The following is a 26,475-nucleotide window of genomic DNA, read 5'->3' as shown; positions in this document are numbered from 1 at the left end:
TCTGTGAGGCTAGACCTTCACAACTGGTAACAACATTTTCTGGCCCCAATGCTGTCATTCTGAACCACAATACTCCATCACTGTCCACTGGCATCACCATTGCACCAGCTTAGCCACTGCCCAGCTGATGTATCTTGGCAGCCCTCATGCTGTCCCTGCTGGCTCAGTACATGGTCAGCACACCTGTTGCCTCGGCACCACCACACCACTGTATCAGTGCATCATTTCAGTTGGCTGCGTATATTTCTACAATAGCCAAAATTGGCCAATTCGAACTCTAAATTATTGTACTATTATTTGTCACTTCTTAAATACTTTTAGTTTTCTATTCCTGTCCACTTTTTTACTGCATTTTGGAAATTATTTGTTTCCCCTATCAGAACGTCGCATCCTTTAGCAAGATCCACCAATCCAAAGGAGCATTTTCAAACATCAAACTACTACTTTCGTAATTTTGAAATAATTAGCCTACTGCTACGGAGGGGGAGTGAAGTGTGTGTGGTAGATAGATAGACCGAGTGGGGAACACTTTATGAAATACGTTTCACTTCAGAGCTGTGGCTAGTCAGAGGCTAGTTCTGTATCAGTTACCGCTGTATATGCCTTGTTCACATTCATACAATTCTGACAGTGAGAATACTGATGGGGAGACACTTCCGAGAAGCATCTTTAGTGAGGAAAACCTAGAAAACCATCCAGCAACCAATGAGACCGCTGTTAATGGTCACATGGGGCCATAGGGCATAGCTGGGATAAATTTGGCTCACTATTGGCAACCAGCTTTCAGTCTGATCAGAGGTGTGCTTCTATCCCATTCTCCAGCACTATGCCCCTCAGTCTGTTAGTGGCCTCAGAAGTAAAGTTCTGATGCAAATACCAGTTAGTTGTTTTAAATTACTCCTCATTGCTGTTTTTATAAACAATATGCTTGATTACCCTTACTCCTGGATCCACAACCCACAACTGACTTGTCCTTGACAATTCTTATACAACGGTTTATTCTGTAGTGATTAGCTTAGGTTATTATTTTAATAGGTGCTGTTACACTCTTTAATTTATGGGTATGTACAGTGTTTATGTAGACTAAGTTCTTTGGGTGGTTTTCCACACAAGCACTGAATATGTTTATTTTCAGCTTACATCTCGTGTACCAGAGAAACACCATATGACCCATCCTTAGCTGACGCCTACAGATATTCAGCCCATTTGTGTACCTTTTTTTTAACATGTTACTACAAATTTTGCTGTTTCTTAGAGATTCATAATATGTATAGTCGCCACACATTGTAGTACATTTTCAGATTCATTGGAATATAAGGCTATTGCCCAGAAACCCGGTTTTTCTTTCCTTTTAATGGAAAATAATATTTAATACAAATGTATGTGGATGTTGTCTATTATGAATAACCCATACAGCAGTTGTGGATGTACTATCATGGGAAAGATGAAATACAATGTAATCATATCACTACAAAGTGTCACAGCTGAAGTGTAGCAAAACAGAACAGTGCCAATCACTTAATTATAACTATCTCCCATTGTTACACATATGATGAAACATACTAAACCACTTTCAGCAATAACAAATAGGTAGGAAATCAAAATTAAAAACAATCGTTCTGAAATTGAAACTGAAGCATAAGTACAATTTTACAAAAACCTCATGTATATTTACCACAAATTAAGAAAAATACCCACAATGGAAACATCTTTGAATATAACACAAGAATTGTTTAGTGCTCATGTTCTGAGCTCTCCCAAGTGTTGTTCTTGTGTATACAAATAATTGGAATCAAATCATGACACCTAATGTTTATTTACATATTTCTTTTTTTTGTAGAACTTATGCAGTATTAGATGCTGAACAAGTAATTATGAGCTTTGGTGGATAACACTTACCTATATTATCTCTGAATTATGTACAGAGCTCTGTGAAACAAAAATATTTCACAAAAAATATAGTTATTGTGCACTAGTGTAAATGGCAACCAAGCATGATGAATTTCTTAGATTACACATTTCCGCATCTGACCCATTTACAAGAAGATGCACTGATGGGCAAAAATGTAATGAACACTGTTCATGAGGAGAATGAACGCCACGTTGTATGCACCACATAATGCGGTAAGCAGATTACAAGTATATAAGCAGACCACAGATTTACACTTTTTGTTCTATCAGTAAGATGAGCTGCGAACATGTAAATTTAATGATGTAAGTGACTTTAGCAAAGGGCAAGTTATAGTGGCATTGCAGGTGGGAACTAGCACCTCAAAAGTGGTGAAGTTGCTACAATGGATCTATGCTACTGTTGTGAACATCTGCGGAAAGTGGCTGAAAGGTAATAAGTCCATAACATTATGAAAATATGTAATACATCTATACTTCTTCACGAAGAATGGAGGTCAGAAGCTTGCCTGCTCTGTAAAGCTGGAGATGTGGCAATATGTGGCACATCTAATGACAGAAAACAACGCTGGGGCAGCCATACACGTTTTGGAACCCACAGTTCAATGTACATTGTTGAATGTGTGGCTCTGGAACATAAGGTCACTGTATGTTTCCATACCGATCCACCAAAATGTTCACCTGCAACTGCAGTGGGCAAGGGATCATTGACGCTGGAGTGAAGGTCATTTCAAATGTTAACTGTCAGGATGGGTGACATTTCCTGTTACACCAGGTCAGTTGCAGATCCAGATATGCTATTATCTAAATGAATGGAACCAAATAGAGGGCCCATTATGCCATGGGGGCAGTCACTTTGGCTCCTGTGGGACACCTGTTAGCAACAGAAGGCATCATGACAGTTGCAGACAACGTGACATTTATTGCAGCTGCATGGATTCCTTCATTCCTGGTGTGCTCTCCCATAGTGGAGGCATCTTTCAGCGGGATAATTGTCCATGTCACATGTGCATGGTCTGAGTAGCATGGTAACTAACACTGATGTCTTGACCATACCGTTTAGCTAATCTGAACGTGTGGAATACAACTGGTGCAACATACACCCAGAAGCATGTAAATGATGTGTCAAGTCCATATCATGTAGAATTGTCAAAGTACTGTATTCCAAAGGTGGCCAAACATGCTATTAAGCAGGTTATTATATTTGTTGTTATGTTTATTAATGCAGGATTAGTACCAACAGAACATAAATGTACACACTATTAATGACACACCAAGTCTCTTGAGAAAACATAACTGAGTAAAATAATTGTTATAATCACATTTCCCCAGTATTGAGCCTCAATGAAGCAAGTGCCATGAATATATTTTTGCTCTCACTGTTTCTAAAATACAGAGTTACAAGTACTACATGATGACTTTGTTTGGAATATTAAGCAGCAAGTCATCACATTTCCGTGGCCTTATACTGAATATTGCTAGATACTTATGATTACTGACAAATGTAAAGATTTATCACAATTCACAATCTTCTTGTCGCAAGATCAATAGGAAAAAGCAGCAGGGCTAATGACAAAAACACATTTGATTCGTGTTTCTTGGGTATTTGGTAATACCATATCTTGACATCTGGAGCTACAGATATGAATTTTTTGTCACATTATCTGTTAGCGCTCTATAGTACACATCATTACAAGTTCTTTTACAATTCAACCAGATTTTAAAGTTATTTCACCGAAAGTACAATTTATTGTCCCCTGGTACATACATTATTTTATAGGCCTTGAGGGCACTAACCACAAAAACCTATTTGCGTAAACTAACACATACTTACGTTTTCTTTCTGATGTGAAGTAATGCATGTGTCTTGAGAGTATCTAAGTAAGTGAAACTTTTGTCACAGATACCACATTTGTGAGGTCCACTTCCAGTGTGTTCAAATGCATGTGTTTTGAGATCACCTGATGTAGCAAAAGATTCCCCACAGATCTCACAGTTGTGAGGTTTCTTTCCAGTGTGAATTAATACATGTTTGTTAAGATTGCCTAATATAGTAAAAGATTTCCCACAAATCTCACATTTGTGAGGATAATTTCCAGTGTGAAATAATGTGTGTTTCCTGCGATGATCTACCCTAGCAAAAGATTTCCCACAAATCTCACATTTGTGAGGTTTCTTTCCAGTGTGAATTAATACATGATTCTTGAGATAGCCTGACGCAGCAAAAGATTTCCCACAAATCTCGCATTTGTGAGGTTTCTTTCCAGTGTGAATTAATATGTGTTTGTTAAGATTGCCTAATATAGTAAAAGTTTTCCCACAAATCTCACATTTGTGAGGTTTATTTCCAGTGTGAAATAATGTATGTGCATTACGATTATCTGCCCTAGCAAAAGATTTCCCACAAATCTCACATTTGTGAGGTTTAATCCCAGTGTGAATTAATACATGTTTCTTGATATCACCAAACATAGTAAAAGATTTCCCACAAATCTCACATTTGTGAGGTTTATTTCCAGTGTGAAGTAATGTGTGTTTCTTGCGATGATCTGCCCTAGCAAAAGATTTCCCACAAATCTCACATTTGTGAGGTTTAATTCCAGTGTGAATTAATACATGTTTCTTGAGATCAGCAGACATAGTAAAAGATTTCCCACAAATCTCACATTTGTGCGGTTGCTTTCCAGTGTGAATTAATACGTGTTTCTTCAGATGGCTTGACATAGTGAAAGATTTCCCACAAATCTCACATTTGTGCGGTTTATTTCCAGTGTGAATTAAAACGTGATTCTTGAGATAGCCTGACGCAGCAAAAGATTTCCCACAAATCTCACATTTGTGACGTTTCTCTCCAGTGTGAATCAATATGTGTTTGTTAAGACTGCCTAATACACTAAAAGATTTCCCACAAAACTCACATTTGTGAGGTTTATTTCCAGTGTGAAGTAATATGTGTGTCTTGTGATGATCTGCCCTAGCAAAAGATTTCCCACAAATCTCACATCTGAAAGGTTTATTTCCAGTGTGAATTATATTGTGTATCATCAGATTACTTGAGAATGCAAAAGATTTCCCACAAATCTCACATTTGTGCGGTTGCTTTCCAGTGTGAATTAATACGTGTTTCTTGAGATGGCTTGACTTAGTAAAAGATTTCCCACAAATCACACACATGTAAGGTTTCTTTCCAGTGTGAATTAATGTGTGAGCCTTTAGATAACGTGACTGCGCAAACCATTTCTCACAAATATCACATTTGTGAAGTCTTTTCCCAGTATGAATGGAAACATGTTTCTCGAGATCACCTGACCTAGCAAACAATTTGCCACAAATACCACATCTGTCGGTTCTGTTTGCAGTAAGTAGATCAGCCTGGACACTGACATTAACATCTATAGACAAAGTTCCATAATTACTTGTTTTCTCTCTATCATTTGTCATATGTGTGTTACATATGTCATTAGAGGGCTTCTTTGAATCTTTCCAAGTTTCCTTACATGAAGACTGTTCATTGTGTTCTGTGACAGAAACGTCTGCCTTGATATCCAACGAGGTAGTGGTTTGATGCTCATCACTATGTCCATATTTTTCATGACTGTCAGCAGTTAAAACTTGACAATTCTCACTCATTCTCATATGCTTTTTCAAGCCAACATTACTGTGAAATACCTCACCACACCACTTACAAACATGCGAAGGTGGTTGCGTTCCATCAATGTGCATAAACACATGCATTATGAGTCTGTATTTTGAAGAAAAGCTCTGTTGGCAGAAATTACAGCTATATACATGTAATTCCTTTTTTCTCGTACTACAGTCATATTGGGTGGCAACTGAGCATTCCTTATCAATGGTCACATCTTCTATATTGGTACTGAACCCATGTGTTGACTTCTCCATGTCTATCACCAACTCATCCTGGACCAGTCTATGGTGACAAGTTTCTTCACATGATATGCTGCAACTCCCACCAGTAGTCTGAGTAAATCTGAAGAGGAGGAGGATAATGTTAAATATTGAGATATACAACAAAGAAACAATATTTCAGTGACCATAAATCCTGTACTATAGGCCACAAGTCATAAAAGTGCATGAGAATTGATATATTCAGTTAGTGTTACTGATTTAAAATTATAATATTCCACCAGAAGTAAAGAACTGATGAGGTAAAAGTGGTTTAAAACGAAAATAACCAGAGGAAATTCAATAATCATTATTCTGAGGCATTGCCGATTTGATCTGAAATTTTTAGATTAGAACTAAAATACTTCACTTTCACCTGTTACAATCTTTTTTAAAATACAGTGCTACAAGTCAACAGTCTACAACAATTTATGAAATGTATCAAAAAATTAATCAGTTACATGTTTTAATTCAAAATTTTTACATTGAAGGTATTTCAGATTTATTTAAGAGAAATAATTTTTAAATGTTCCTCTTCGATTATGTTAGCTCTGTAAGTGCATTCTCCTTGTTTCGCCAACACTTTCACCTCTAGAAATGGTAAATTTATTTCACCTGGTAAACAATTTTTTTGTTTGATTCCAAATAAATCAATTACTAGTGCAAGCATCAATATTTTCATTAGTTACCTACAATGGATGTTGATCAGCTGAACAATGACTGTTCATGAACAAGAATCAATGTGACAGCAATCAAGGGAATAAATTTGCATACTGATGAATGAATGTGAATGACAGACTTGCAGATGGTTTTAATCTAAAATTGTTTTTGGCACTGCAACTTATATGAAGCCTTCCACAAATGGAAATATTGTCTGAACACATGGAAATGGTTGCAAATTTTCCAGTACACTTGGAGTGAGCCTTGTTGAAAATTTTTACATATTCCCAACATCTGGTCTCCTGGCATTCCAGAACACCGTTGACTGAAGGACACACACATAAATGGTCACATCATCACCCATTAAATACTGAAGGGTAACACTACATACTCAGTGGCAGTGATAACAGCTGATGCATGAGCTGCACCTGTAGTATCTGGGTTTCATTATTATACCTGCAGTTGAACCCTTTCCCACAGAAAAGAACTGTAATGCTTTTCAGGTCCCCAGTATGTACATGTATGTGAAAGATTACAAACTACTGAAGGTGTGCAGACTCCAGAGTTTTCTTTTGTTCTGACTGTACCTTTTCACTTTTTTGCATTGTTTTGAGTATATAGTTTTGTTTGGCATGGTATCTGGTAAATTTCAAGTGTTTTTGAACAATTAATTAGATCACACGATTTTATTAAATGTAACTGGTATCATGGTTTGTCAGATTCTAGAAGTTGACAACTGAATCACTAAATATTGTAGCTTTTATAACTCAATAATTTACAACTTGTATTTTCATACACATGTAAGTGAAGTAACTGAACACTAATAATGATAAAACACATCAGAAAAATATGCAAATAAGATTTCAAACAGATACCTTTCTGTTTGTCAAACTACTAGAAATAATACTTCCAGTTAAAATTTTACAATATGCCAGTCAACCATAAACCTACCAGAATAAGAAACAGAATTTCTGGAAACCTTTAGCAATAAATAAATTTTGAGGTTTTTATTTATCAATTGTTTTAGAGACCACCATGTAAGCATTGTGTAGATACTGCGTGCTTCTGTCATATCCCTAATCTTTACTGCACTGCATTTTGTGTGGCAGGTACATTGATAAACTATTCATCTACATCTACACGATTACTCTGCTATTCACAATAAAGTGCCTCGCAGATGGTTCAATGAAGCACTTTCAAACTCACTCTCTACCATTCCACTGTCAAACAGCGCGCAGGAAAAAGGGGCACTTAAATTTTTCTGTGCGAGCCCTGATTTCTCTTATTTTATCGTGATGATCGTTTCTCCCTATGTAAGTGGGTGCCAACAGAATGATTTCCCAATCAGAGGAGAAAACTGGTGATTGAAATTTCATGAGAAGATCCTGTCGCAACGAAAAACGCCTTTGTTTTCATGATTGCCACTCCAATTCACATACCATGTCTCTGACACTTTGTCCCCTATTTCGCGATTATACAAAACGAGCTGCCGTTTTTTGTACTTTTTCAGTCCCACCTGACGCAGATCCCACACCACACAGCAATACTCCAGAAAAGGGTGGACAAGCGTGGTGTAAGCAGTCTCTCTAGTAGACCTGCTGCACCTTCTAAGTGTTCTGGCAATGAATTGCAGTCTTTGGTTTGCTCTGTTGTTGTTGTTGTTGTTGTTGTTGTTGTTGTCTTCAGTCCTGAGACTGGTTTGATGCAGCTCTCCATGCTACTCTATCCTGTTCAAGCTTCTTCATCTCCCAGTACCTACTGCAACCTACATCCTTCTGAATCTGCTAGTGTATTCATCTCTTAGTCTCCCTCTACAATTTTTACCCTCCACGCAACCTTCCAATGCTAAATTTGTGATCCCTTGATGCCTCAGAACATGTCCTACCAACCAGTTCTTCTTGTCAAGTTGTGCCACAACTCCTCTTCTCCCCAATTCTAGTCAATACCTCCTCATTAGTTATGTGATCTACCCATCTAATCTTCAGCATTCTTCCGTAGCACCAAATTTCGAAAGCTTCTATTCTCTTCTTGTCCAAACTATTTACCGTCCATGTTTCACTTCCATACAAGGCTACACTCCATACAAATACTTTCAGAAATGACTTCCTGACACTTAAATCTATACTCGATGTTAACAAATTTCTCTTCTTCAGAAACGCTTTCCTTGCCATTGCCAGTCTACATTTTATATCCTTTCTACTTCGGCCATCATCAGTTATTTTGCTCCCCAAATAGCAAAACTCCTTTACTACTTTCAGTGTCTCATTTCCTAATTAATACCCTCAACATCACGCTACTTAATTCGACTACATTCCATTATTCTCGTTTTGTTTTTGTTGATGTTCATCTTATATCCTCCCTTCAAGACGCCATCCATTCCGTTCAACTGCTCTTCCAAGTCCTTTGCTGTCTCCGACAGAATCACGATGTCATCAGCGAACCTGAAAGTTTTTATTTCTTCTCCATGGATTTTAATACCTACTCCGAATTTTTCTTTTGTTTCCTTTACTGCTCGCTATATATACAGATTAAATAACATCAGGGAGAGGTTACAACACTGTCTCACTCCCTTCCCAACCACTGCTTCCCTTTCATGCCTCTCGACTCTTATAACTGCCATCTGGTTTCTGTACAAATTGAAAATAGCCTTTTGCTCCCTGCATTTTACCCCTGCCACCTTTAGAATTTGAAAGAGAGTATTCCAGTCAACATTGTCAAAAGCTTTCTCTAAGTCTACAAGTGCTAGAAACATAGGTTTGCCTTTCCTTAATCTTTCTTCTAAGATAAGTCGTAGAGTCAGTATTCCTCATGTGTTCCAATATTTCTATGGAATCCAAACTGATCTTCTCAGAGGCCAACCTGTAACAGTTTTTCCATTCATCTATAAAGAATTTGCGTTAGTATTTTGCAGCTGTGACTTATGAAACTGATAGTTCGGTAATTTTCACATCTGTCAACGCCTGCTTTCTTTGGGCTTGGAATTATTATATTCTTCTTGAAATTTGAAGGTATTTCGCCTGTTTCATACATCTTGCTCACCAGATGGCAGACTTTTGTCAGGACTGGCTCTTCCAAGGCCATCAGTAGTTCTAATGGAATGTTGTCCACTCCTGGGGCCTTGTTTCGACTCAGGTCTTTCAGTGCTCTGTCAAACTCTTTCTGCAGTATCGTATCTCCCATTTTGTCTTCATCTAAATCCTCTTCCATTTCCATAATATTGTCCTCAAGCACATCGCCCTTGTATAGGCTCTCTATACAAGGTGTTACAAAAAGGTACGGCCAAACTTTCAGGAAACATTCCTCTCACACAAATAGGAACAGTGTTATGTGGACATTTGTCCGGAAACGCTTAATTTCCATGTTAGAGCTCATTTTAGTTTCGTCAGTATGTACTGTACTTCCTCGATTCACCGCCAGTTGGCCCAATTGAAGGAAGGTAATGTTGACTTCAGTGCTTGTGTTGACATGCGACTCATTGCTCTACAGTACTAGTATCAAGCACATCAGTATGTAGCATCAACAGGTTAGTGTTCATCACGAACGTGGTTTTGCAGTCAGTGCAATGTTTACAAATGTGGAGTTCGCAGATGCCCATTTGATGTATGGATTAACACGGGGCAATAGCCGTGGCGTGGTACGTTTGTATCGAGACAGATTTCCAGAACGAAGGTGTCCCGAGGGGAAGACGTTCGAAGCAATGTATCGGCGTCTTAGGGAGCACAGAACATTCCAGCCTATGACTCGCGACTGGGGAAGACCTAGAACGACGAGGAGAATGGATGAGGCAATTCTTTGTGCGGTTGACGATAACTCTAACATCAGCGTCAGAGACGTTGCTGCTGTACAAGGTAACATTGACCACGTCACTGAATGGATAGCGCTACGGGAGAACCAGTTGTTTCCGTACCACGTACAGCGTGTGCAGACACTATCAGCAGTTGATTGGCCTCCACGGGTACACTTCTGCGAATGGTTCATCCAACAATGTGTCAGTCCTCATTTCAGTGCATATGTTCTCTTTACAGATGAGGCTTCATTTCAACGTGATAAAATTGTAAATTTTCACAATCAACATGTGTGGGCTGACGAGAATCCCCACGCAACTGTCAAATCACTTCATCCACACAGATTTTCTGTGAACATTTGGGCAGGCCTTGTTGGTGATGTCTTGATTGGGCCCCATGTTCTTCCACCTACGCTCAATGGAGCACGTTATCATGATTTCATACGGGATACTCTACCTGTGCTGCTAGAACATATGCCTTTACAAGTATGACACAACATGTGGTTCATGTACGATGGAGCTCTTTCACATTTCAGTCAAAGTGTTTGTACACTTCTCAACAACAGATTCGGTGAGCGATGGATTGGTAGAGGCAGACCAATTCCATGGCTTCCATGCTCCCCTGACCTCAACCCTCTTGACTTTCATTTATGGGGGCATTTGAAAGCTCTTGTCTACGCAACCCTGGTACCAAATGTAGAGACTTTTCATGCTCATATTGTGGATGGCTGTGATAAAATACGTCATTCTTCAGGGATGCATCGGCGCATCAGGGATTCCATGCGACGGAGGGTGGATGCATGTATCCCCACTAACGGAGGACGTTCTGTTTGTTTGCATTCCATGATTAATGTGATTTGAAAAGAAGTAATAAAATGAGCTCAACATGGAAAGTAAGCCTTTCCAGACATATGTCCACATAACATATTTTCTTTCTTTGTGTGTGGGGAATGTTTCCTGAAAGTTTGGCCGTACCTTTTTGTAACACCCTGTATACTCCTTCCACCTTTCTGCTTTCCCTTCTTTCCTTACAACTGGGTTTCCATTTGAGCTCTTGATATTCATGCAAGTGGCTCTCTTTTCTCCAAAGGTCTTTCTAATTTTCCTGTAGGCAGTATCTATCTTACCCCTCGTGAGATAACCCTTTACAGCCTTACATTTGTCCTCTAGCCATCCCTGATTAGCCATTTTGCACTTCCTGTCAATCTCATTTTTGAGACGTTTGTATTCCTTTTTGCCTGCTTCATTTACTGCATTTTTATATTTTCCCCTTTTATCAATTAAACTCAATATTTCTTCTGTTACCCAAGGATTTCTACAAGCACTCGTCTTTTTATCTACTTGATCCTCAGCTGCCTTCACTATTTCATTCCTCAAAGCTACCTATTCTTCTTCTACTGTATTTCTTTCCCCCATTTGTGACTATTGTTCCCTTATCCTCTCCCTGAAACTCTGTACGACCTCTGATTTAGTCTGTTTATCCAGGTCCCATCTCCTTAAATTCCCATTGTAGTTTCTTCAGTGTTAATATACAGTTCATAACCAATAGATTGTGGTCAGAGTCCACATCTGCCCCTGGAAATGTCTTACAATTTAAAACCTGGTTCATAAGTCTCTGTCTTACCATTATATAATCTATCTGATCCATTCTAGTATCTCCAGGATTCTTCCATGTGTACAACATTCTTTTATGATTCTTTAACTAAGTGTTAACTATGATTAAGTTATGCTCTGTGCAAAATTATACCAGACGGCTTCCTCTTTCACTTCTTACCCCCTATACATATTCACCTACTATGTTTCCTTCTCTCCCTTTTTCTCTACACACAATATTATCTATGTGATCGTTCGAATTTAGGTTATTTGAAATCCCTAAGTATTTAGTTGAATTTACAGCCTTCAGTTTCGTGTGACTTATCGTGTAATCGTAATTTAGCACACTTCTTTTAGGACTCATGTGAATAACTTCATACTTTCCCCAATTCAGGGTCAGTTGCCACTTTTTGCACCATACAGGTATCTGATCTAAATCATTTTGTAAGTCGTTTTTATCATGTGATGACTTTACAAGACGGTAAATGACAGAATCATCTGCAAACAATTTAAGACGGCTACCCGGATTGTCTCCTATGTTGTTAATATAGATCAGGAACAATAGCGGGGAACGCCGGATATTACTTGTTTTACTCGATGACTTTCCGTCAATTAGTATGGACTGTGACCTTTATGACATGAAACATGAATCCAGTCGCTCAACTGAGGCGATACTCTGTAGGCACACAGTTTGGTTAGAAGACGCCTATAAGGAACAGTGTCGAAAGCCTTCTGTAAATCTAAAAATATGGAATCAATTTGACATTCCTTGCCGATAACACTTATTACTTCAGAGTATAAAGAGTCAGTTGTGTCTCACAAGAACGATATTTTCTGAAACCATGCTGACTGTGTCAAAAAATCGTTTTCTTCGAGGTACTTCATAATGTTTGAATACAGTATACGTTCCAAAACTCTACTGCAAATCAACGTTAGTGATATAGGCCTGTAATTTAGCGAATTACTCCTACTTCCCTATATGGGTATTTGTGTGACTTAATCAATTTTCCAGTCTTTAGGTACGGATCTTTCGGTGAGCGAGTTGTCGTATATTATTGCTAAATATGGAGCTATTTTATCAGCATACTCTGAGAGGAACCTGACTGGTATACAGTCTGGACCGGAGGCTTTGCCATTATTAAGTGATTTAAGCTCCTTTGTTACTCCGAGGATATCTACTTCTATGTTTCTCATCTTGGCAGTTGTTCTTGATTGGAATTCAGGAATATCTACTTCGTCTTCTTTGGTGAAGGGGTTTCGGAAAACCATGTTTCATAAATCTGCTTTAGTGGCACTATCTTCAGTGACTTCACCATTGTTATCGCACAGTGAAGGTATTGCGTGTTGCCACTGGTGTGCCTTATGTATGACCAGGATCTCTTTTGGTTTTCTGCCAGATTTCGAGACAGAATTTCGTTGTGGAAATTATCGAAAGCATCTCGCATTGAAGTACGCACCATATTTCGAACTTCTGTAAAACTTTGCCAATCTTGAGGATTTTGCGCTCTTTTAAATTTGGCATGCTTTTTTCGTTGCTTCTGCAACAACGATCTGACCCACCTGGTATACCATGGGGGATGAGTGCCATCACTTATTAATTTATGTGATATTTATCTCTCAATTGCTGTCGATATTATCTCTTTGAAAACATACCACAACTTTTCTACACTTACATGATCGGATCGGAAGGAGTGAAGACTGTCTCTTAAGAGGGCGTTAAGAGCATTCTTATCAGCTTTTTTAAATAGATATACTTTGCGTTTCTTTTTGATGGTTGCAGTGATGATGGAAGTGCACATGTATTTTATCAACACACATACTACAGCCTGGACAGTAACACTGCTGAAGGTTTACACCACATTCGTTAAAAATTTTGGCATGATAACTGTTACCTCTATTTTATTCCTTCCTTTGTTCTCTCAATTTTCCAACCAAAGGGCTGTCACTATGAACAAAAACAGTTTCTTACATTTGATTTATCTACGCCAGTACTCCTCTACCCAACAACTAGTTGGGTTGCGGGATCAATGGGACTTCGCAATCTTGACTTAGTCTTTTGGCCGAGGCTGGTTGCAAAGTGCCATTACATATTATACAGGCTAGTATTACGATGGGGTCGCCATTCCCAAAGTCCCTCCCCCCCATTCCGGGATATAATTAGTGAATTAATGTACCCCAACTGTTTCCAAATGCGAATGTCTGCAAGCTGTGTAACTGAGGTGGAATGTGGGGACCAGCCTGCTATTCACCTAGCAGGGTGTCAAAAACCACCTAAAAACCACATCCAGGCTGGCCGGCGCACTGGCCCTTCGTCGTTAATCTGACAGGTGGATTCGATCCGGGGTCAGCACGCCTACTGGAATCCAGGAAGCAGTGCGTTAGTGCTCTCAGCTACCCTGGTGGGTCGTTTCTTACATCACTGTGAAACTATTACATTTGGTTCCACCTACTAAGGAAAGATTGTCAGTGCACTTGATGCCAGGGTTGGAGACTGTTGTGAATACAAGCAAGCCTTTTAAATCTTATCTCAGAAACATTAATATCACGCAAAGAAGGTATGTTCTTTTGAACATTTTTATATTACCAAGATTTTTTTTCATCACTGTTAAATATCTAAAATATCTTCAGGGAAAGTATACCTGATTTCTAGTTCAATGTCTCGATTCCTGCCCAACGCATTACCACCGAGTCACAGGGCAGGAATCTGCAAAGCAATGTTATATTGTCTAGCATATACATTGCTTGGATTGCGCATGTCTCCATTTGAGTTTCCCCTACAATAAAAGTAGGAGTCATGGTGATATGAGTATGTTCTCTGTTATCATTTTCACAACGACCACTACTACCACCACCACCAAGCCATTTTCTGAATTTATATCACCAATTTCCATCATTTAATCTTGATGAATATTAGTGTCATCCACAACTTCATAAATCATTTACCGAAATATACATTGAAGTACAGTTCTCTTACTCTCAGAAGTCATGTATGATGATGATTTGTTTGTGGGTCACTCAACTGCACAGTCATCAGTCCCAATTTTTACAGTCTTTTTTTACACAGTCCAATGTAGCCACTGTCACGACTGATGATGATCAAATGATGAGGACAATGCAAACACCCAGTCATTAGGCAGAGAAAGTCCCCAACCCAGCCAGGAATCGAATCCAGGATCGCATGATCCAGAAGCAGCAATGTTAGCTACTAGATCACGAGCTGTGGACAGAACTCATGGAGAAAAGAAGTCCGATCTGACTGGTTTGAATGGTTAGGGAGACATGGGGCACACTGCACATTGTAAGAGACACTGACAGAGGTCACCATAACTATTACACTGTAATAACAATAAACACAAGCTGTTGATAAAAACCCCTGCTGAGTGGCAATCATAGAACGAGTGTGGTATCTGCTAGACGTCATAGCAACTTTATTAGGAATTTACTGAGGGTAAAATTGTCTGAAAAGCACCCTGTTTTCATAACAAGAAATCGATCCGAGGCGTTTTAACTGATTTTAATTAAACAGTGTTCTGGGTGCTGCAGTGTTGGCTCTATACTTTGCAGGATGCTGTAACATTGTAGGATGTATATTAACTGGTGTCCTCAACGAGCATGCTGAAAAATAATTTTTCCCTTTCCGCCACCAGGTGAAAATATGGCGCTATAAGCAGTGAGAATGAGGTATCAGGCAGGAAAAGAGAAGAACGATCAGACGAATGATAATGGTGGTTCTGGTACCTTTGTTAGCATATGATCAGAAGTTACATATTCAAAATGGTCTACTGCCTCTGCAACTTTATGTATGCATGATATGACATAGTTAATAGTTGTCTACATCATATACAGTGTAATCAGATTGACTGTCATCATATGATAGCTTACTGATCAGGGGTATCTGGATACACCCCCAATAAATCTTTTACATATCCCAACATCCACATGTCACATGAATTTATATCAGAGGATCTCGAAGGCCACATATCTTGAAACTGCCTAGATATGATGCAGATGATACTGAAGTTTACATGAAACAAATGGTTCACTCGACAATGACATAGCATCAAAATAATGGTACATGTGTTTTCATGAAATGCTGGAATCACGTTGCATAAGAAGGTCCTTATAAAATTCAGATGTCACTGCACTCCTAAGAGGTGCATGACTTGTCATTATCTTCTAGGAACACTGACTGAAAATGAAGAAATGAAGGGGGCTTGTGAAATCACACCACATTATCACATAAGCTGGGAGCAGTGGATGTTCCTGCACAAGATTTAGGAGGAAAACCCCCATATGTGACAGTTCTGTGCATTCACAGCCCTATGCAGAGTAAAATATGCCTTGTCCATCCAAAGAATATTCCCCAGCCAAAAGTCGCTCATTTCCATGTGTGCCAAAAATGGAGACAAAATGAAAGTGTTGTAGCCTATCTTGGGGCTTCTTTAGCAGCACATTCAGAGCCTTCTAGAGATACTAGTGTAAAATGTGCCACCAAATCTTTTTAACTGTTGACTGGTGGGGAGGCAATCAGAGGTAGCGTGTGTGTGGAGGGAGGGTGGGTGGGGGGAGGGAGGGAGGGAGGGAGGGAGGGAGGGAGGGAGGGAGGGAGGGAGAGAGAGAGAGATCCTGTGAGAACGCTAGCATTTACTGCAGAATTTGAGGCATCTGCTGCATGATTAGCTGTAGCTAAAAGCAACTTCAACAACCGCTATGGCAATCTGCTGCACCACCCAATTCACTTATTTCTTCAAATTCCTTGATTGTATTCTTCAACACATTTATTGACATGGGGCCTCTTCACAGCCATGTATTTCAATGATATTCCTGCAATGCAGTGCTGCTGTTCTGATAAAACAGCTGTACCACCTGTGCACGGCATTTCTTCTCATTAGGCACTTCATTTCATATGAAAGAGATACCTTCTTAACTGGGTGTATATACAAACAAGAAAAAATTTCCAGATTTCCCAGCTAGAAACGCGTTTCCTAAGGTGAAAAACTTTTTATTGGGTGGAAGTACTTTTTTCCATGTTAAAAGATGGTATCGTTTCCATAGGAGCTGTAAACCTTATCAATACATTGAATGGTTATGGATTTATAAGCCTGTATAGAACTTTCTGGCAGTTTAGGAATCTCAACCTACCTGGAGATACGGGCTGGGGAGATACATGGGAGACAGAGAGAGGAAGGGAGGGTGGGAGAGTTAGAGAGAAAACAGGAAAGGAACTAGTGCCTGAGGTGCACAGGATGGAAAGGGGATATGGGAGGGGAGGGGGGAAAGAGAGGGATGAGAGGACCCTTGTGCCTCCTCCCTGTGCTTCTGCTACTTGTAGCTGTAGCAGCTCCTGTTCGAAGTGCCCTCGGCTCTGCATGCACAGGACCAAGATTTCAGTACAATTCAAATGCATATTCACTGTTATGAGCATAAGCATCCAACCATGAACACCTCCACTCCCATGGCCAGTGCTCCATCAACTATCATGCAGCACACTTTTCCCCATGCACCTCACATCTCTGAGCCCATTATGTCATATGACGTTACTGCAATTAACATGTATGAAGTGTTGCATATGTTCGAATTTTTTAACATGCCTAACCATACAAGAAACGTTTAAAAACTGGTCTACCTGTAAATCTCATTATGTTTTGTTACTATTGTATCAATAGGAGATTCTACTTTCTTTTTGAAACATCTATGCACAGCACTCTCTCAGCATTTGCATATTGACAATGACTGATTAAGACATCGATTGTACATATTAAAAACAAAAAAGAAATCTCACTGCTAAGCATTAGATTTTCTATATTCAGCTAATTAACTTTTTGTCCATGGTACACTGTAATGAGAGTGCTGATGATGAAGATATTGACGCAATTTGCTGTTGTTGCTATGGCATTCCAGAAAATGTAATGAGAACAGTGTCAGTAAATATGTGAAGAGCAAGTGGCTCTGAGACAATTATCACCCACACCACCTAAACGTCCTAAGCCCACAAGCATATATATATATATATGTAAGATGACGATGATGCCTGATGATCTATATCTACATGATAACTCTGCAATTCACGATTAAGGGCCTGGCAGATGGGCATCGAACCATAATTTTTAATTTACTTCTCTACCATTCCACTCTCATTGCGTGCAGGGTTACATATTTCCATGTGAGCTCTGATTTCTCGTACTTTACTATGATGATAATTTCTCCCTACATAGATGGGCGCCAACAAAATATTATCAAACTCTGACGACAAAATTCGTGTTTGAAATTTCACGAAAATCTCTGGCTCTCGCGAAAAACGCCTTTGTTCTAATTACCGCCATCCCAGTTCATGTATCGTGTCCATAGCACTCTCTCCCTGAGTTCGTGATAATACAAAAACAGCTGCTATCCTTTAAATTTCTTTGATGTCCCACACCACACTGCAATACTCCACAAGAGGACAGACAAGCATAGTGTAAGCAGTTTCTTTAGTAGACTTGTTACATTTTCCAAGTTGTCTGCCAAAAAACCAATCTTTGGTTTGCTTCCTCCAGAGCAGTATCTATATGAATGTTACGATTTAATTTACTCATAAATGTAATCCCTATGTATTTAGTTGAGTTCACAGCTTTTAGGTTTGTATGATTTATCGTGGTAACGAAATTTAGCACATTCATTTCAATACTCATGTGGTTTACTTCATACTTTCCATTATTACAGTCAAATGTCATTTTTCACATCTTAAAGACTTCTTTATCACTTCACAATTCGTTTTGATCATGTGATGACTTTACACTAAGGTAAATGACAGCATAATCTGCAAACAATCAAAGAGAGCTTCTCAGATTCTCTCTTAAATCGTGTACATAGATCAGGTACAACAGAGGGCCTATAACACTTACTTGGGAAACGTTAGATATTACTTCGATGACTTTCTGTCAGATATTACGAACTGTTACCTTCCTGTTACAAAATCACGAATAACTGGAAACAACTAGGATGATACTCCAGGGGCACACAACGTAATGGGAAATCACTTGTGAGGAATAGAGTCAAAAGCTTTCTGTAAAACAAAAAATACGGAATCAATGTAATGTCATCTGCCCAAATTAGTCATTACTTTGCGAGAATAAAGAGCTTGTTGTGTTTCACAATAATTATGTTCTCCGAATATGTGTTGGTTATTTATCCATAAATGATATCTTGAATGTTCAAACAGATTATATTTTCCAAAATCCTACTCCAAAGTGACGTTATTGGTATGGGTGGGCATTTCATCGGATTACTCCCATTTCCTTTCTTGGGTTCCGGTCTAATTTGTGCTACTTTCCTGTCTCTGGGTACTGATCGTTCTGCAGTTGAAGAGTTGCTTATGACTGTCAAGTATGGAGCTATTGTATCAGCATATTCTGAAAGGAACCTGAGTGGTGTACAGTCTGCCCCAGAGGCATTGCCTTTCTTAAGTGTTAAGCTACTCAAACACATTTAGGATACCCACTTCTAAGTTACTCATATAGGCAGTTATTCTTAATTAGAATTCTGGAATACTTTGCTTTTCCTGTGCAGGAATTGATAAAATCCGTCTTCAGTAACTCGCTGTAGTAGCACTGTCGTCAATAACTATACCATTGTTATCGCGCAGTGAAGGTATTAATGCATCTTGTCAATTGTATACTTTACATACAACCAGAATTTCTTTGGGTTTTCTGCCAGATTTCGACACAGAGTGTCGTTCTGGAAACTATTAAAAGCCTTTCTCATTGAAGTTTGCACTAAATTTCGAGCTTCTGTAAAACTTTGCCAATCCTGTGGATTTTGCATTCTTTTAAATTTGGCATGTGTATTTCATTGCTTCTGAAACACTGGTCTGACCTGTTGTGTGTCAGTACCACTTATTTATTTATTTGATATGTATCTCTCAGTTTTTACTTATTTTACTTTAAACCACATCTGGACTATGTTTAGAAAGACTTATCTGAAGGAGTGGAAACTCTCTCTTTGGGATGTGTAAAGTGAATTTTTATCTGCTTTTTCAAGGGCATGTATTATGCGTTTCTTTTGGTGAGTTTTGATGTTACAGTATTCACTCTTGTAAACTTTTCATGGCTAAACAACATTGTGGTCACTAATCCCTGTACCTGTTACGCTCCCTGTTTGGCCATGGTTATTAAGATGTCAAAGATGTTTTCTCAACCATTTACACTTTCAGTGCGTTTCTGAATTCACTGTGCAAAATAATTTTCAGACACACCATTCAGTTCGGTTTTCGACGACGTTTTATGCCTACCACTGACATTGTATTTTCGCCAATATATCGAGGGTAGACGAAAGTCCCCACCAACTCTAATTCTACAAGTGGCATACCTATTTCAAATGACAAGTTTTCTTTGAACTGTTCAGCATGTTTCATCCAAGTCAGAGCATTGGTGAAGGGAACTTATTAATTTATTCCAGTTCGTAGGTGTAAGCTCCACCCGTACTTATCATACTGTATAGGCTTTCACAGTCAGCATCCCCATTAGTTAAAACTTATGGCCTGAGAAGCCATGGTCAATCTGTAAAACTACTACTTCCTGACGTTTCGTTACCAACTGCGGGCAGCAGTGAGTCAATGACTGGCTGCCAGGCTATGGAGGTCCCAACATTGCCTGTCCATGATTTATTTGGCTCTGAGCACTATGGGACTTAACATCTCAGGTCATCAGTCCGCTAGAACGTAGAACTACGTAAACTTAACTAACCCAAGGACATCACACACATCCATGCCCAAGGCAGGATTCGAACCTGCGACCGTAGCGGTCGCGCGGTTCCAGACTGAAGCGCCTAGAACCGCTCGGCCACCGGCGGCCGTCCATGACTTATTTCCAGTATGATAATGAGTTTCACGAACAAACAGAAGGCGTGGCCATGGGCAGCCCTCTGAGTCCAGCTGTTGCTAATCTTTTCAATGAATTTTTTTGAACAGTAAGCACTGCAGCTGGGCAGAAAAAGTCCTTGAAAGTGGTGTCGGTACGTGGATGGGACTTTTGTGATATGGAATCACAGTAGAGAGGAACTGTACGGTTTCTTGGTGTATCTGAATAGTATTAATCCAAAGATACAATTTACTATGGAGAAACAGAGAAATGGCAACTAAATGTTTTGGATGTATCAGCAATTAAACAGGCAATGGGATTCTAGGGCATAAGGTGTATACAAAAGAAACACACATCGACTATTACCTCCATAAGCATTCGAACCATCATCCCAGGAAGAAGAGAGGTGTCATTAAAACATTGGTGGACAGAGCTAGTAAGTTTGTTTTCAAGTTGATCTAAATCATTTACGAATGGCTGTTAAGAAAAATGGGTACGCCGACAACGACATCGAGCGAGTTCTTCATCCCAGAATAAAGTATGTGACAACATGCAGCAACAACTGTCAGCTGGAAAAGTTTTTCTTCCATTTATTCACAATATTACGGACTGTATTGGGAAAGTTTTGGCCAACCGAACACAAAAGGAACTGTAGACTGGGATATACTGCCAAATCAGCTGTACCGAAACATGTTTTTAAGGAAGGTGGTCATGAAATAAAATTTAGTGAGACAAGCGTGTTAGCCAGAACATCGATTATTATGCACGTATGTATAGGAAAGCTATAGAAATTCTGGAACACCACAATGATTTCAACATAAAAGGAAACGGCTTAAAGTTAGACAGGATATTGTGGTCGACTTGGTTCCAATGATGTGACGATTGATTACATGCATTCAAGAATAAAGATGTTAGTCACAGATAGACTTATAGTCTGCCCCACGTGACATATGTTGGTGCCCTCTATGCACACTATATAAACGGGAAATCCATGACCTGGCAGCCATCGTTTACTCACCTCCCAAGATGTTGGCTGCAGTAGGCAACGAAACGTCAGGAAGAGGTAGTTTTACAGATAGACCATGACATCTGAGATCAGAACTTGTAAGTGATCGCTACCCTTACTACCTCACAGGAGCTATCTACTTAAATTTCACTACAAGTTAAACTACTTCGAACAGCAATGAACACTACACCACCAAATGTATTTCATCTATTCTTTGTGAACATGCTTAGGTCTCTTCAAAAATTTCAGCTGAACTTATTTAAATACCTATAATGATTTGACATTCAGTGCTTTCTGTTAGCGCTTTGAGCCCTCGTTCTTTTCTAATGCAACTATGACAATTTACAGCTACGATACTTACTGTGTTGTATCTACCCTCTTTCGGTGTTCTACTTGCAGCCTTTGAAACTGAAGCACTTTCTGCACTTACCCGAGACCCTCTAATTTAAAAGAAAAGCCCAGTCCCATCTACACATATGCATACTCGTGGAACTGCTTCCTTTCTGTAGTTGACTCCCGAGCCATTTAGCTGAATCCGTAAATCCACCACCTTCTGACACTAGTTGGGGAATCTGCAACCTAAACAGCTGCAGAACTGTCTGGGACTCTGATTCAGACTTCACTCCACTCTGTATAAAAGAACCACTTTCAGTTCTGCCCATGATGCTTCAGATGGTGAGCTCTGCCTTCATCTCACACACAAGACTGGCAGTCATTACTAGCCAGTCACCTGAAACCTGATAGAACCTCTTCCAATCCAATGTGGCACATACACTCCTGGAAATGGAAAAAAGAACACATTGACACCGGTGTGTCAGACCCACCATACTTGCTCCGGACACTGCGAGAGGGCTGTACAAGCAATGATCACACGCACGGCACAGCGGACACACCAGGAACCGCGGTGTTGGCCGTCGAATGGCGCTAACTGCGCAGCATTTGTGCACCGCCGCCGTCAGTGTCAGCCAGTTTGCCGTGGCATACGGAGCTCCATCGCAGTCTTTAACACTGGTAGCATGCCGCGACAGTGTGGACGTGAACCGTATGTGCAGTTGACGGACTTTGAGCGAGGGCGTATAGTGGGCATGCGGGAGGCCGGGTGGACGTACCGCCGAATTGCTCAACACGTGGGGCGTGAGGTCTCCACAGTACATCGATGTTGTCGCCAGTGGTCGGCGGAAGGTGCACGTGCCCGTCGACCTGGGACCGGACCGCAGCGACGCACGGATGCACGCCAAGACCGTAGGATCCTACGCAGTGCCGTAGGGGACCGCACCGCCACTTCCCAGCAAATTAGGGACACTGTTGCTCCTGGGGTATCGGCGAGGACCATTCGCAACCGTCTCCATGAAGCTGGGCTACGGTCCCGCACACCGTTAGGCCGTCTTCCGCTCACGCCCCAACATCGTGCAGCCCGCCTCCAGTGGTGTCGCGACAGGCGTGAATGGAGGGACGAATGGAGACGTGTCGTCTTCAGCGATGAGAGTCGCTTCTGCCTTGGTGCCAATGATGTTCGTATGCGTGTTTGGCGCCGTGCAGGTGAGCGCCACAATCAGGACTGCATACGACCGAGGCACACAGGGCCAACACCCGGCATCATGGTGTGGGGAGCGATCTCCTACACTGGCTGTACACCACTGGTGATCGTTGAGGGGACACTGAATAGTGCACGGTACATCCAAACCGTCATCGAACCCATCGTTCTACCATTCCTAGACCGGCAAGGGATCTTGCTGTTCCAACAGGACAATGCACGTCCGCATGTATCCCGTGCCACCCAACGTGCTCTAGAAGGTGTAAGTCAACTACCCTGGCCAGCAAGATCTCCGGATCTGTCCCCCATTGAGCATGTTTGGGACTGGATGAAGCGTCGTCTCACGCGGTCTGCACATCCAGCACGAACGCTGGTCCCACTGAGGCGCCAGGTGGAAATGGCATGGCAAGCCGTTCCACAGGACTACATCCAGCATCTCTACGATCGTCTCTATGGGAGAATAGCAGCCTGCATTGCTGCGAAAGGTGGATATACACTGTACTAGTGCCGACATTGTGCATGCTCTGTTGCCTGTGTCTATGTGCCTGCGGTTCTGTCAGTGTGATCATGTGATGTATCTGACCCCAGGAATGTGTCAATAAAGTTTCCCCTTCCTGGGACAATGAATTCACGGTGTTCTTATTTCAATTTCCAGGAGTGTATTATTAGCACCAACGTGAGCCACCACCTACTGCTGGCTATTCCATGTCTTTCATGGAACCCAGAAGCACCCATTTCTTATCTGTAAAGACTCCTCCCAGTATGCACATTGGATTCCTTCCCCCCCTATACAGTCGTTTCTCTAAATGGTGCCATTACACACCTAACACCGGGGATTCCAATCACCAGTAATACTACCCCCTGTCCTGTCTTGCACACTGAGAGGCTCTCTCTGCAACATGGCAAGCGACTTCATCTGGCTCATGGATTTCATCAGCCATAAACAGAAATCAAATTGTTCATCAGACGAACTGAGCAGGCTCACCTATCAGCAACATGGAAATTCTTTCATTGCCACCCACACACTGGAATGACTTCCCACTCGACCACAAGTGAGAGGTTCAAATGGCTCAGAGCACTATGGGACTTAACACCTATGGTCATCAGTCCCCTATAACTTAGAACTACTTAAACCTAACTAACCGAAGGACAGCACACAACACCCAGTCATCACGAGGCAGAGAAAATCCCTGACCCCGCCGGGAATCGAACCCGGGAATCCGGGCGCAGGAAGCGAGAACGCTACCGTACGACCACGAGCTGCGGACCAAGTGAGAGGTCAATCTCAGTATGAGCAGTACCCAAGGTGACCGCAGCAGTGGACCAATTGGTGGACAACACTACCTGGAGCTGTGAGCGAAGAATCACCAACTTCATTCACATCTGAACACAGCAATTACTATATCTGTCCATACCAGAGTTGGCATGGTAAATAAACAGACATATACGAAGTATAGGATGTGAAGGTAAGGAACACAGACAATATTTAAAATAAGTCACTTCTTATGAAAACATGTCGGATCACAGTACTCTGATGTACTACTGCTGCTACTATGAGAGCTTCCACTGGATTGGGCGATCTAAGTGCTGCAAGTAACACAAAACAAAGGAGTGATGCAATTCAGCCAGTGGTTCTATGGACCACACAATTTATAAAGCTTATAAATGTGCCTGATAAATACACACATGTGCACAAAATACGGGATTTGAAGCTAAATAACAATAATAACAATAACAATAATAATACCATTACAGCTATAATAGTAGTAGATGTCGCGAAAATATACTTACAGCAACTGATAAATAATTCGCTCACTTGTGACAAACATCAAACGATAAGGGCGTCAAGTCATGCATCAAAAGTCCCCATTGTGAGCCAACTTCAGTATTAATGCTGACGAACAGAGAAAATGAGCAAATAAGCTTCTAACGAACACTATACGCTTTCCTTGCAGCAAAGGTGAAGTCGTTGCAGCAGCAGGCATCTGGTGTCAACATATTGCTGTTCAATCAAACCTACTGTTTGAATACCAGTGGGTGTAAGCATGTTACTGTCAGTGTATTATCGAATAGGGAGTTCTAGTAAGTGGAATTTCTTGAAAACCATCGATTTAGTGATGACAAAGTAATATTCGCTTTGCATCAGTGACACTGACAATGCAATGTCTCAAAGCAGATGTCAGCCTTGTTCCACAGAAAAGTTTGTTCTCCCCTGATGTTACCAGGTGATCATACCATCTCTGTAGGGGATAGAGTTGGTACAGTTAAAATATTTAACAACAGAGGGAGCACAGATCTACAGGAGCTGATTTTTAACATTTTAATGAAATGCGGTACAGGATGAGTTAGAGTGCTGGCAAAGATGGCAGTCACATATTCTACAAGTAATTTACTGTCGATAGCTTGCCAAAATCTCCACTCATTGGAAACTACCATAGCTCGACTCCATGATGCATTCTGTGCATTGATGGAAGTGGAAATGTATGAATCATCATTACCAGATGTGGACACTGAATTACGATCTAATTTAAGTTTGTTTTATACCCAGCTGTAAGCAAGAGTTTACAAAAACCCTCCATTTCAATGTAAATAAACTGTTACCACTATAACCACGTGGACGAAACAGTCTCACCACAAGGGTTTTTAAATGACTGGTCCTGCAGTGATGAAGGTAGAAACCTGAAGAACGAGACGAATGGACCATTACTTCCTGATATTAGAGGTGCTTTGGTTATTGGGGTTTCATGCTGCGGAAAATAAATACTTTTTACACTGTTGACATATCCTGTGGGAGTCCACTTAGAGCAGGTATATATTTTTCAAAAATTCTGTTTCAATCAAAATATCAACTACTGCAGGAGATTCTGCATGGAGTTAAGGTACTAACATACTAAACTGCCAGCAAAAGCAGTGATATTCCACCACCTTAAAACGTAAAACCAAACAGCATATTAATTTTTGGCAACATCTCTGTGGAAAATCACGATATCCGCCGACATTTCTGCTTTGCTCGCCACATGGAAGTGAATATAATTTATTTGAGTGAGACATACTTAAGCATACCAAAGCTGTTGGTCTGGGATACACCAACCTTATAGCAATCGAACAGGACAATCTGAATTTAAAGCATATTTTCCAAGTACATGTAGGAACTGACATGGCACTCAATGAATTCGTTATATGTGAGGATTGCTGGAGTAACTCTCAGTATAGCTTGCTGGTTACAGATGAAATTACTAAATTGAATGAG

General features: G+C 40.4%; 1 protein-coding gene across 7 annotated transcripts in view; it reads right to left on the bottom strand.

Annotated features, from left to right (window-relative positions):
• LOC126159807 (zinc finger protein 99-like) overlaps positions 1–26,475 on the bottom strand; it is a 161,345-nt gene that overhangs the window by 56,384 nt on the left and 78,486 nt on the right. For 5 of the 7 annotated variants that reach the window (XM_049916605.1, XM_049916604.1, XM_049916607.1 and 2 more), the window contains one exon: positions 2,855–5,896. The exons of 1 other annotated variant lie outside the window; for it this stretch is intronic. In XM_049916605.1, coding sequence (XP_049772562.1) covers positions 3,739–5,896 — 2,158 coding nt within the window. In that variant the 3' untranslated portion in view covers positions 2,855–3,738. Of the gene's footprint in view, positions 1–2,854; positions 5,897–6,358; positions 6,401–26,475 lie in introns of those variants that run through there. One more of the 7 variants, XM_049916610.1, reaches the window with a different exon arrangement.

This window comes from Schistocerca cancellata, unplaced genomic scaffold, assembly GCF_023864275.1.
Source record: "Schistocerca cancellata isolate TAMUIC-IGC-003103 unplaced genomic scaffold, iqSchCanc2.1 HiC_scaffold_1147, whole genome shotgun sequence".
In the NCBI taxonomy this organism is placed as follows: Eukaryota; Metazoa; Arthropoda; class Insecta; order Orthoptera; family Acrididae; genus Schistocerca; species Schistocerca cancellata.
Note: the sequence above shows the minus strand (reverse complement) of the source record. Positions and strands in the feature narration are given on the sequence as shown.